Below are 13,905 nucleotides of genomic sequence, written 5' to 3' on the forward strand. Positions count from 1 at the left end.
AAAACTGAAAGGCTTACACGAGTAAGTAAAAAAGAAAAAAAAGTAAATTAATACTTATAAACATAAAAGTTATTGAGTTTGTAGTAGTGAAGATGCATCAATCCACACATACCGTAAATAAATAGAGGCATTATATGAGCATTTTTTAAAATAAAATATATAATAACTCTAACTTCAAGATAACTAAATAAAGGAAATAATAATAAAAAAAAACACATCCGCATTGTAATGGGCAGGGCGTATCAATTACCATCAGCTGAACGTCCTGCTCGTCTTGTACCTTGTAAAAAAAGACCTATTGTCACTTACATGAGAAATTAACATTTTAACCATTATGGTAGGTACTTACAAACAATGATTTTGGTAGGTAAACAATGCAATACAATGTTAGGCAAATAGATAAAATATAAAACAACCCACTTATGTTATTGAAACGTTGGAGTATATGCCTTTGAAGACTGGCCTTAAAAGAAGTATATATATCTGAGCTCCCTCACAGGCTATTGTCTGTTATCCATTATTACTTCTTACTATTGGTAGCTTACTGTCACATTTCTGGTTAAATCCTTTTTTGAAAGAAGGGTGTGCTACGGACGAGTAAAAAAAGGAGGACTCCGCGCCGTGATATTAACAAGTGAAGCACCTTTAAGCTAGTGTGTGTGCAGTTACGGGGGATACCAGCTAACATAAAGAAGTAATTTTAAATTTGGATTAACAGTGGACAGTTAAAGTGTATGGGTAGAAGCCAGAAGTAATTCAGAGTGTTAAAGTAAATCAGAGTTAGTAAATACGACTTCTCTCCTCTCCTCTATCCCTCTGGAGACTGATTGTAAGATAGGGATATTATTTGTACTATTAACAAATTATAAGTTAAATACGTAAGTATTAATGTTCTCTGTGTCAACAGGTCGACTTGAGTCAACAAGGAGAACTACTCCTCCAAGGATCATTTCTGGTAGTATCGGAAAACAAACGTGATCTCAGAATACGAATCAGGCCGCGACGTCGGCATATATTCCTCTACGAGAAGGCGATGCTGTTCTGCAAGTCAGCGACAAAGAACAGTCATAACAAGGCGACTTATCATTTCAAACATGACTTACAGGTTAGTATTTAACTTCACATAAATCTTATATGTATCTACAGTTAGCGCGCGACTTGGATGCAGTCCGGGCCTTGTGTAAAAAGCGGGAGCATCTTCCCCCGCTGTCCGCACGCCTGCAGTGTAGTGCTGTTCCGTAGTCGTCGCATACCGTATAACGTCAATACTAAAGTTGCTATCCCGTGTTATGTTTTATTAATAATGACTGATCCAAGTCCATCAGGTGCCGTTCCATAAAAAAAACTAATTTTCGTTCATCGCCAAGCACGAGAAATGGCGAAAATGTATGTTTTAAACATGTACGTTGAAGAAAGGCAGAACAAATATTTGATATTTACTTGTTAGGTTACAATGATAAACTTGAAGCATTGTTTAAATTTATCGACACACTCATGATTATGGTCATGAATTATAATTAGGTCACAGCACTGCATTCAACTCCGTTTAAAGGTCCAGCAAGCTATCTTCCGACACATCAAGTGTGGTAATGGAAAAGGTTGTCCAATAAATACATGAAAGATCAACAACACACTCTTCATCGATGTTTCTAGACTTCACTAAGGCTGAGATCTATAGACCGTACAAACACATCGAAAGAATCGATAACAGTCAGGGAAGAGGTCGCCTAATTTCTGATTAACACAAATAATACTAATAAAATTTGTATGTATTGACATATATGAATTGAGGCAGTTATTAACTGCTCATATCATATTTCAGATGTCGCAGATAGGCTTGACGGAGTCAGTGAAGGGTGACCCTCGCAAATTCGAAGTGTGGCGACAGGGGAGGGCCGAAGTTCATACTATCAGCGCGCCCAGTGCCGACGTGCAGCGCGTGTGGGTGGAGCGCATCAAGCGAGTGTTGCTGGACCAGCTCAAGGAGCTGAAGGGGGAGAGGGTGCGCCAGTATGCACAGAACCACAGGTGAGGTGGATATGATCAGCGCCCACGTACAGGGCTTGAGGGTGGAAAGTATCAAGCTCTTGTCGGTAGACCCGCTGAAGGAGTAGAAGGGGTGGAAGTGCGCCAATACGCATAGAACCACAAGTGGGATGTTCAGGATTATTGAAAAACTCAGAAATTCTGAGCTGCACTTCAATTGCGCTCGTCACCTTGAGACATAAGATGTTAAGTCTCATTTGCCCAGTCATTTCACTAACTACTAAACGAAATGTACGAAAAACTTACATAATTATATGCTTACACATTACTGAAAAAGGCGTCGCCCAATCTAGCCGGCATCCTGTGCAAAGGAGCCCCCCACTGCTTAAATGCCCTTAGTTGCCTCTTAAGACACCGTTGGGTCTGGGACTTCCCTTTTGTTTTTATGTTCCGGGGAAGAACAGAGCAAAAAGGTAATCTTACAGCGCTTTGTGGTGGGAGCGTATTCAGCGCTTATTGCTAGATCAGCTCACGGAGCTTAACTAGGACGGGGTGCGCCAGTACGCATAGAACCAAAAGTGGGACGCTTATGGTGTACACCATTTACTGAGCAGCTCAATTAGTGTCACAACTATAGGTGATATGCCTTCCGTTAGGGAAAGAATGAATCATGAAAATCATTTGCTGACTTTACCAGTTTTATGTTTGTATATTTTTCTTAGAAATGTATCAGCCTAAAATTGTATTATAAGCAAATTTATTATCATCTTAAATGATTTGGTTCAATTACTAAACGAATTATAGCTTTCTTAGATGAGAACTTTCTATTACAACTGCAAAATTTTCTGCACTTCATTTTTCGTACATCGTTACAAATAGTATGCTAAATCCTCAACCATAGATAATTTATACGTCTAGATAGAGTCTCTTGGTGCTAGACAGCCGATAAAAACAGGCCAGGATAAATACTATAGAGTGTGCGACAACCTATGTCTTATACTCGCGATTTATATGACACTTTGAGTTAGTGTGCGTGCATTGGTCAAAGGTTTACTGTTTCGACATTTTCATAGCTGTTACAGTCTATCTAGGCGTATGAATGGTCTAAGCCTGAAACCATATTTAATTACAGGACACTTATCCAAGCAAGTTCTTGGGACATCGGCTCACAAACGGGTCCGAGACCACATCCGCCTACTACGAATTCATCGCGTACTGCATCTTGTGATAACCACGATGAGCCTTGCTGGTCTACCGACCCCTCAGAGGATGAGGAGGAGGAACCAGAACATGCGCCGGTATGTATTATACTAAAATCCAAACAAGATGTAAATACTACGTAACGAGAGGCGGAACTGCCTAAGTAAATAAAATAAAAATTGAAAATTAGTTTAGTATGAATCGTGCAGTGAGCTTTGACATAAGTTTGAAATAGTAATTACAATATGGCGACGAAGTATAATCCGGCTAAGTTTGGATAAATCGTAGTTGATTTCGGCTATCTCCGTATTGTACAAGATTATAGCCGTCATCTAACAATCTCTGCACGTTTCATACAATTGCTTTTTTCTTAGAGAGTTTCTTTAGGCTGCTAATCTCTATAAACGTGTGTTCACGGACTTATATATCTTAACTATTAACTGTGGGCTAGTTCCATAGATGAAAACATTTTTTTTATTGTATTGTATGAGATGGTCCATTTTAGTAAAGGTTTATTATGTTTACCTACTATACCGGTAATGAGCGAAATATAAGGGGAATAAAATAAGTTAATAAAATGCACTTAAATATTTCACATTTTCTACAAGGTATGCATTTGTTAAAGATAATAAATATTAAAATCACTGAAATAAAGGTAAATTCATAAATTTTAATATCTACTTAATTTTATTTACTTACTTAAAATTTTACATTTTCTGCTATTTTATTGGGCACAAAGACGAGAGTCCAGACCTATGCTGGACCATCTCATTTATAGACCAAATTAATTAATAATGTAAAGAACTTAATGAAAAAAAGTTTTTTTTTTTATAAAATAATCTGTTCCGTTAAAACTGCATATCAGTTAATAATGTTTTACTCAATGGTAGGTATTTATAATCTTTAGTGTTAAAACCTAACTTAAATGGCTTTTAGATGGGCAATATGGTGCAAGTAATTAACGATGACTAATTTTGGGTTTACAGTTGTGAATAAAGAGATCCACTAAATGTAAGTTTATTCAATAGAAATGTGGGCTAATAGTCACGGGATAGCGCATGATTAGATCGCCATTCTAAACGCACTTAATGCTTCCCGACATACTTAAACAGGACAATATTATGCCACGTATGAATTAAATATCTTCAAAAGTTCATCGTCAGGTGCTATTCCTAACTTCACTTAAGCCACTGCATTTTTTTAGCAATCCCACCTATCATCGCTTTTAGTATGGCAACACAAAAACAAAAAAAAAAGAATTGTGCACCATTTTATTATTCCAACTGAAGGACTAGCATCCATGGTCATGAAATGAATTTAAAAAAAAGAATTGTGCACCATTTTATTATTCCAACTGAAGGACTAGCATCCATGGTCATGAAGTGAATTAAAAAAAAGAATTGTGCACCAATCACAACGTGAGAATTAACCGCCGCCATCTTGGGGAACGTTGTACTACAAAATGGCCGCAATGGTGTATCTTTGTTGTTCTGCAGGTTGCGGAGGCCGTCGGTCTCAACGGTACCATACACAGAATGGTACAGTTCTTTTCTGTATCGGGCTCATCGCAAGCCACGTCCACGTTTTACGTGTCACAATACTGATAGAATGTCCTTTAGCGGGCCTTGTATATAAAGACTGAATTTATTACCCACTATTGTAACCAAAGAAACCGCTGTGATTTGGATATGTCAATTGTATCCGCTGTTTGTCGTGTAAGTCATGTTTTGTTTTGTATGACTCATTGTCGTGTGCTTACTTTCCAGCGCTTCGCTTATTGATGTTGTATGTATGTAAATTTATTTAAACGGCATGACAATACACAGGCAATCAACAATCCTACACATCAATATAAACCTAAGATTTCCGACCAATTATAAAACAGCCGAATTAAAGATATTTAAATTCAAACACTACCAATTTCTTCGCTCAGCACAGCATTTCTCAACCAGCATCCACACTACAACTTCTTCTTCATTGTCCCTCTTTCTATATCAGCGATACAAAGTATGTTTATATTATTCTCTTCTTTCAGTTTATATCTTAAGCTTTTATCAAAATCTGTCGTCCTCTGAAGGGTTCCTAAATATAAGAAACTGCTTTCACTAAACAACCATTAACTGTTAGTTACGTGCGTTTATATTTATACGTTTTATGAAAACATATTATACCAATTACCAATATAATATTATCTGATAAAAGATTGTAATTATTATCTACATATTATATATCTACATTTTCGCCAATCTAAATAATACATCATATATAACTACATAATATACATTATTATATTAAAAATTCATGCGTAACAGCAATAGGTATGCATGGCTTGGCGAAAATAACAAATTTGCTACATATTCTTATCTGAAATACTTATTTAAAAAAAATTATTGCTTGATATTTCTATACAACAAATGTCAACTTTAACAAAGTACCTACGTACTTATTAAGCGTTTAGTGCGGTGCCTTCAAATATATTGCATGATCTTAATTATCTGCTCGGAGTGAAATTAACAAAAGCACGCATGATGCGTCTTCATACACACACAGGGGGTTTTAAGCCTTGGGTTGCCTTTTTAAGTCTTCATTCATAATTTATGTAACTTTAAGGTGTGTTTTTTTAGTTAATAATTAATTTGGGCTACAAAATTTATCATATAAAACAGCTAGAACCATTAATCACTGGTAACTTAAACTAATACATAGATTTTTATCCAATCACGTGTGTTAATTTTAGAAAATAATGATACAATACAATATTTTATTTATTTATTAACGGCTTTGGACAACAAGTACTTCAAGCCAATTAATTCTCGACTAAATCTAGACAGAACAGAAACAAATTTTACTGTTTTAAGAATGGCTATTGAGATGTGATATCATTTTGAGGTTTTAACTGCTATTTGACGATTAATTTGAATCAATTGTTGGACACGACACAGGCGGTGGGGAGTGCGCTTATGGCTTTGTCAGACTACACTGCCGTGGGCGCAAGCGAGGTGTCTCTGAGAGAGGGTCAGCATGCTGAGCTGCTCAAGGTGGGCTGCGCGGGTTGGTGGTACGTGCGACTGGCTGGTGAGTGCACACCTTGTGATGTGGTACTACTTGGTATAGCAGGCGCAGAGCGGTAGGGCCTCGCTTAAAGAAGATCAATATGCCGAGCTGCTCAAAGAAGCTGAAAAATGTGGTTGAATTATAATAGCTAATAGATGGTACTGATAACTTATTAGAATACTAATAATCTTAATGTTTTTTTGATTTCACAATTATTAAAATAAAATAATAATGCAATAATGCACTACACCTAGTTAAGTGTAGTGAATTATGGCAAAAAATTTTGCTGGGGAATATGCTCCTTTCTGCACAGTGTGAACACAAGACAAGAGTGGGAAATATCGGGAGCTCGTCTAGAGCTCCATTGCAAGTTCCATGATCGGGTTGAACCATAACAATATCATCCAGCAGATGTTTTTCCCTCAAAACATAATCCCAATGTTCTGATTGCGTACATTAATCAAATATTACTCATTTAGGTGGCCAGGGTGAAGGCTGGGCTCCAGCAGCTTACCTCGACCAGCGAAAAACCTCGCGATCCTCAAGTAGATCTCATGACCGACTGCACGACCACTGAATTCTGATTATCACGCCGGCAACGCTTCTAGGCTACTCTTTACGAAACGCCGGCAATAGCCACTGTTAGGCTTACACGGCACTATAAAGCTTAGGTACTCTAGCTTCGTGCACAAAATGGGTATCTATGACTCATGCAGTCATTTTTGTTGCTGTTAAAGTATTGAGGATATTTTAATTTAAAGGTAGTTTTCGAATGCACCACCAGAGTGCGCTGAGTTCAGTGTTGAAACAAAATCATAAGAGTTAGTAACCTCATAAACTAAACATTAAAAAATTACGGTTATTTTAAGTAATTTGGATTTTGATGATTTTATTAAAAAGAAATTATGTTTTGTGTATTATTTTAAATCAGTTCTAAAAGAAAACAATATTACTAACAATAATAATAATATATAAATAAAACATCGATCAATGCCAACTTAAACAAATTAATTGTTTGTGTATCTGCCACAGAGTTGGTATCGAATGCACGCATCACGCGAAAGCTCTTTTGAGTGTGTTCGATTGTGCTGTAGTTGGAACATTCAACGTTGAGCATTGCCGCTTAATGCGCTTTAATGCTGTAATTGGAAAACTACCTGAGTGTTGGCAAAATTATGGAAATGTTGAGTTTTTGTATTGGTAGATGTGACTTCAGCGATTCTGTTATTAAAATTGTAACGTTTAAAATTATTGTTGAAATAACTTTTTGTTTATGTTCGCAATTTGAAATTGTGTTAGCTTAAGTGATTCCCAAAAATGTAACGCACCTTATTAATACGTACCTAACTGCGCATTGCTACAAGCTATTGAAGTTTTGACAAGATGGTACATTTCAGACCACATCTATGTAAACTACTCAAATACATAATAATACAGGGATATTAAAAATAAGTACCTAAATAAATCACAATATATAAACTAGTTAAAACGAAAATACAATCCCATGTTTTAGATTTTTACAAGATGGCGCCTTTCCTGTCATAAAATAGATGCGGTTATTCGTCAAAGCGACAAATTACGAACTATCAATCCGCCATTATTACTCACATAATTCTTGCAGAGCATTTATATTAAACCCATTGAAATAAATGTGAATTTTTTTGAATATTCATAATAATATTTATTAATGTAATATTTTATCTTATTTTATTTGGATTATCGGACTATTTTGGACCATCTTTTGACTCTCCGGATTAAAAAGTTCAAAGGCTTCCCACCTAATAATGTACATATATACATAGAATAAGTTACTTAACCCTTTTATTTACTCAAATAAACATAAAAATCATATAAATAAAAGCACTCGCTTGTAACGTTTTTATGAAGTTTGGTGTCTATGTTCAATTAATTCTACTGTTACTAAATGAAACAATGGCTTTTAGACTTTTATTTTAATAAAACAATATTTCAGGACGCGCCAGTAATTCCTTTAATTTCAATTAGCAATGCGCGGAAGTCTCCACTTCGTAGCTTATGTACCGCTTGCGACAAACTCGTCTCTCACCCCACTAGTAAATAATCAAATACATTGCTACAGCTGACCTCTGCTAAAACACAACTTCATATAGCCGTATGTATTAGTGCTGTATTCTAAAGGTGAACCGTTTTCTTTAGTATACCTACCCTATTTCCTATGATGCAAGATTTTATGTAATTATTTAAAATCTTAAGAGTTTTTGTTTTAATGATTATTTGACAGCACGTATAATGCCGCCGTGTACCTGTATTGATTGCGGTAAAGTTTCAATAGCTATAGAAGTAATGAAGTTCTTGTTATTGGCTGACCACTCAGCATAGAACTTAAGAGTTCTTCATCGACTGAAGTCCAAGATAGGATGTTACTATTGGAGGAGGACTAGAAATTCGCAGATTACCCTTACGTTGGGCAATTGCACGATATGTAGGTACGCGACTCTACACATGTTCATAAGTTTCACTTACCGCTCAAGATCCGTACGACGGCCTTTTATTGTGACTTTAATATTTTTTACTGTAACCTTTGCTTTTTGACAAATACAAAAATCCTATATTAAGATATTTCTGATTAAGCTGTTGCAATGGAAAATAAATTAATCGCTGACAAATATTATGCTTATCTTATATTTTTTCAATATGAAATTATCAGGCAAAGATAAAAACAAATATTTGAGTTTTATCATCAACTGAAATAAATATTATATGGCGGTTTTAAATATATATATATATTTCAATTTACCTAACAAAAACGTTACCCAAGCTTTTTAGCAGTCACTTGTAAAATTAATTTGTTGTTCTGACATATGTCGTTCTAAGCTTTATTTTGTAACTGTTATCTGTATCTGTTAGTGTATGTACTACAAGAATCCAAAGCTAAATGTAGTGGTAGTGTTGTAACAAATCGCAATTTTTCTTTGTAAATATTACTTTTAGTTTTAGTAATTTATTTAATAACTAGTTGAGTTAAATGCGTCTCAATTGTCCATGACACATTCTGTATATAGCTGTAGGTAGTTGCTCCATTCCTCGTGTTTTGTGATGAAACAAAGCTTAAAAAATTTAATTAAACTGTCCATTTGAGACCCCATTACTTACATAAAATAATTTATGAATTATATAAAATATTATTAACAAGTAAACAGAGTGGCAATAATTTGTATTATACATAACTTAATCACTTAATGCGAGGGTAGGTTTAAGAACAGTGCCGAATTAAGTACGTAGTTGAATAGGAATTGCTACGAATCCCGCTCAAAATCTCTGCCTGAGCGTAATTATCTGAGTGAAACTTGATGTGGTATTGGATTAGACTACTTTCAATATAGACTGTCTAAGAAAATAGCGATTCACTCGATTGTATGAAACGCGCAGTCATTGACAGATTGACAGATGACAGCTGTAATCTTGTGAAAACGGAGATAGCCGAAATCCACCACGTTTTATGCAACTGTTCGCTTTCAAACGTAGGCGGATTATACTTCGTCGTCAATCGCCATACTGTAATTACTACTATTTCAAACTTATGTCAAATCACTGCACGTTTCATACTAAACTAAATTTCAAATTTTACTTAGACCCGCATCTTATTACGTAGTATTGACATCTTCATTGAAAGAATTTGCTACGGGCCCTGCGCTTGCTTAATCCGGCACTGTTAAAGACTCATGTCATGTTTTTCGAGATTTTTATAATAGTTGTCATCTTGTGAATGTCTAACATGTTCATATCCATACTTTCATATCATTTACGCTTTGCATTGAATGTGTGATTTGAATTAGTCAAATTGGTAGGTTTGAATTTTAAATGTTGTGCCTTTTAGCTACATTGGAATATGTCTCGAGTGTACTAGTCGAACCATTATAATATCTTTTTCTAGTTTTCATTTTTATATGTTACATGTTTGTGCCTACATTAAATATATTATGTTATGTAACGTAATTTCGATGATTTTTCAATGATAATTCAATTCTGTGTGAGGTTTTCACTAATCTCATAATAATTTATTTTCTTATCCTGAATGCATTTGTGTAATTATCATGATTGTAATGAATTAATTGATGATAAAATTACACGAATTTGTCCATTTTGTTTGTTGTTTCATTTATTGTTTTGCATTGTAGCTTTTTTACACATGGCAACACAGTTTGCACCCAGGAATTTTGTTTCGTACATTTATAGATTGGCTTTTCAACTGTCAATCGGATCTAAAATATCGCTAATCAAAACTAAAATAAAAACTTCAAAACTCCTGTTAAATGTAAAATTAAATACTTATTTGATAATTAAATCAACCTACTATATCCCATATTTATATGGTTTTAGTATAAAATTGTAGTTTTGGCGTCTTGCTAGTCTAGTTATAAAATAAAAACAACTGCAACTTAATTTATTATTAACAGTGTCGTCCATTTTTTCTTCTCCTTACCTATTTATTTAACTTTATTAATTTTTTGAGGCATTGTTATTATTATATCTACTGAACATAAAACAAGATAAAATGTACATTCAACGGCCACATTTTAACAAACACTTCCTCTTTATTTGGAGTTGGTTATTAATATTAAATGACAACGAAGTTTGGAATTAACTACGTGTCTGTAAACTAAACCTTGTGGTTGACCAAGTAACTCTGAATATTTTTGAGATACTACGATGATTTGTTATAGTCACTAAATGCAATGCGCTACATACTAAATAAAAAAAAACTTCTTCAAATATCGCGAAACTCAGTCCCTTATTCTCTCTCTCTCTGCAAAAAAACTCTCGTCCCAAAAAACACGCTGTATCCGATGATATTCGCAAGTCACAAATGAAACTGAGACAAAAATATTTTGAACAATTTAAACTACATGACTGTGCAATGTTGCCATTACGAAAGTTAAAATATAACTAGGTATATAGATAGTTTCAATACTGCTGAACTATCTATATGAAAATTGTGCTGAACTTAACCCAGCTAAGTTTTAAGTAATAAAGTCTGAGCAAATTCTTATAGACTTAGGATGAGATCTATACCTATAGCGTACTTAGACTTTTCTTTGGTAAAACTTAGCTAAGTGTGATAAAACGAACACTTGCATTTTGCATTGGGCTGCTAGGAAAAATTTCAGCTTACCTACAAAGAAGGTACTATAAAAACGAAATCAAAGATTAAGCTAAGCTTACACTCAGCTAAGTTTTACGTAAGTAAAGTCTGAGCAAAGTTTTTATATCGACGCTCTATACATATAGAAGGCTGAGCCTTAGTTCTCATTACCCGCATCCATCTTATAATATAAGCAAGTATACTGCACATATAAAGCCATATTCTCCACAATTTCAATATCATTTGAATATATGGCTTCACATTGTATATCTACACCTTATTTCGATGTTGTCTCGTATTTTTCTATATTAATAAATAAGTAGATAGCTATCTACCGAACACCTTTCGAACTTACTAGTGCCGTTTTGAGATCTTGTTATTATGAATATTATAAATAAAGTTACAATTATTATATTAAGATATTTACCCCATAAGTTTTATTCTATGTACAACTTTTCTAATGTTACGAATGTTTTGAGTATGCGAATGTGTCCAGTCGTGAGTCGTGCATAAAGCTACCTACGGAAGGCTGCACTTTATTATCAGCTACATATGTTATCAAAACCGAAATTAACAAGAAGTTTGAAAAAGCAACCTCGAGAGTGATTCTTTGTTAACAATCTCCACCCACTATACAAATCATATTTTTTTCTGAGGTTATAAGTAGATAAAGTCCATTCTGATATTATTGTTGAATTGTCTGTCTAACCGGAATGGTGAATTAAATCGGCGTTTAGCTTCAACCGCTAAAGAGTTAAGTAGAATAACAATCAACATTGATCAGATCCAACAAGTTCTGCTAAAAGTCTTTTAAGCAACCTGGCAGGAATTCTAGGTTCCTTAAACGAAAACGAAGACTCGGATAAGGATCTGAAGACACAGAAAAAATGTGAAATTAAAGATCAATTGAAGGTCTATATTTAAAATAAACGAGCGTCTCTCGATGAAAAATAAAATACGACAATTTGACAGATCTGACACGCAAAATAAAGTTTTTTTTAAGTTATTTCCAAGCATTCGCAACTTGAAAATTCGTATTTGTATTCGCGAATTTTAAAAATATGACATTTGTAACATCACCTATCTATAGAAGACTTATACATACATGTCTAAATTTTTATTATTTTTAACTAGGTGCCTATAAACACAATAGAATTTGGAGTAGGAACAGTTTAATTATTGTTATTATATGTATTATAGCTGCAAATTACTGTATTTAATATATCATTGTACCTACGATTATACGATATAGTACAATAGTTCCAAAATCTAGCTTTTCTATTCTTCACCTCGACATATCCCAGGTGGCTGCGAAACTGAAGTGGCAGTTGGCAGGGCTCATAGCTCGATGGACAGATGGCCGGTGGGGCAGAAAAATCTTCGAATGGCGACCACGACACGGAAAACCTAGTGTGTGTAGCCCCCCACAAGATGGACTGACGATCTGGTCAAGATCGCCCGAATAGGTTGGATGAGGGCACCGCAGGACCGATCGTCGTGGCGATCTTTGGGCCTTTGTGCAGCAGTGGACCTCCTCCGGCTGAAATGATTCTTCATCTTTAAATCATAATGACCACTTTCAGTACTACGTTGAATGCCAGCCATTTTAGTATTTGCTGTCTTGATTTTGGCAAAACCAAATAGTCACTGTTTTAAAATTGAAGCAGTCAAACTATGTTTATGATTATTTCCCAAACAACCCGAACAAACGAACAGCGTCTAAGTGTACCAAATAAAAAAACCAGAAGAGTAACCAATGGTTACTGGTAACGGGACCCTAAAAAGCATCTTTTATTTATATGTTGAAGAATGATGAATGATATATTCAACAATGATATGTTGGACACCTCCAACATACATTGCTATGCAGACAACAGCACTGGTGATGCCGTATACACGGGCCATGCAAGTCTCTCTCGGGAAAACGTCCACCAGTGCCGGGAGAAACTTGTGTCTTCTATCGAGTCCTCTCTCGAGAAGGTCGCGGAATGGGGTAAATTGAACCTTGTCCAATTCAACCCCCAGAAGACTCAAGTTTGCGCGTTTACCACAAAAAAATCCCCATTTGCCGTTTCACCGCTCTTCGACAACACTTCCCTTAAAGCCTCGCCTAGTATCGGAATACTGGGTCTCGAAATCTCGAGCGATTGCCAATTCCGTGGCCATCTGAAGGGCAAAGCCAAATTGGCTTCGAAGAAGCTTGGCGTCATCAATAGAGCACGGCAATACTTCAAGCCGGCCCACATTCTAGCGCTCTACAAAGCGCAGGTCCGGCTACACATGGAGTATTGCTATCATCTCTGGTCTGGCGCACCCCAGTATCAGCTCGATCCATTTGACGGCGTGCAACGCAGAGCAGCTCGAATTGTTGGGGACCCAGTGCTCTGTGAACGGCTAGATCACTTGGCGTTGCGTAGAGACGTCGCTTCATTGTGTGTCTTCTACCGCATTTATCACGGGGAGTGTTCCGAAGAGCTGTTCAACCTGACTCCTGCCGCCGAATTCCACCTTCGCACGACACGCCACAAGTTAGGATATCATCC

The 13,905-nt window shown here is 35.6% G+C and overlaps 1 protein-coding gene across 9 annotated transcripts in view; it reads left to right on the forward strand.

Annotated features, from left to right (window-relative positions):
- LOC126971831 (guanine nucleotide exchange factor DBS-like) overlaps window positions 1-10,363 on the forward strand; it is a 186,873-nt gene extending 176,510 nt beyond the window's left edge. For 8 of the 9 annotated variants that reach the window (XM_050818265.1, XM_050818268.1, XM_050818266.1 and 5 more), the window contains 5 exons: window positions 908-1,105; window positions 1,823-2,028; window positions 3,119-3,284; window positions 6,129-6,261; window positions 6,720-10,363. In XM_050818265.1, coding sequence (XP_050674222.1) covers window positions 908-1,105; window positions 1,823-2,028; window positions 3,119-3,284; window positions 6,129-6,261; window positions 6,720-6,817 — 801 coding nt within the window. In that variant the 3' untranslated portion in view covers window positions 6,818-10,363. Of the gene's footprint in view, window positions 1-907; window positions 1,106-1,822; window positions 2,029-3,118; window positions 3,285-4,682; window positions 4,902-6,128; window positions 6,265-6,719 lie in introns of those variants that run through there. The other variant, XR_007730999.1, reaches the window with a different exon arrangement.
- Window positions 10,364-13,905: the final 3,542 nt, after the last annotated feature.

This window comes from Leptidea sinapis, chromosome 24 (assembly GCF_905404315.1).
Source record: "Leptidea sinapis chromosome 24, ilLepSina1.1, whole genome shotgun sequence".
In the NCBI taxonomy this organism is placed as follows: domain Eukaryota; kingdom Metazoa; phylum Arthropoda; class Insecta; order Lepidoptera; family Pieridae; genus Leptidea; species Leptidea sinapis.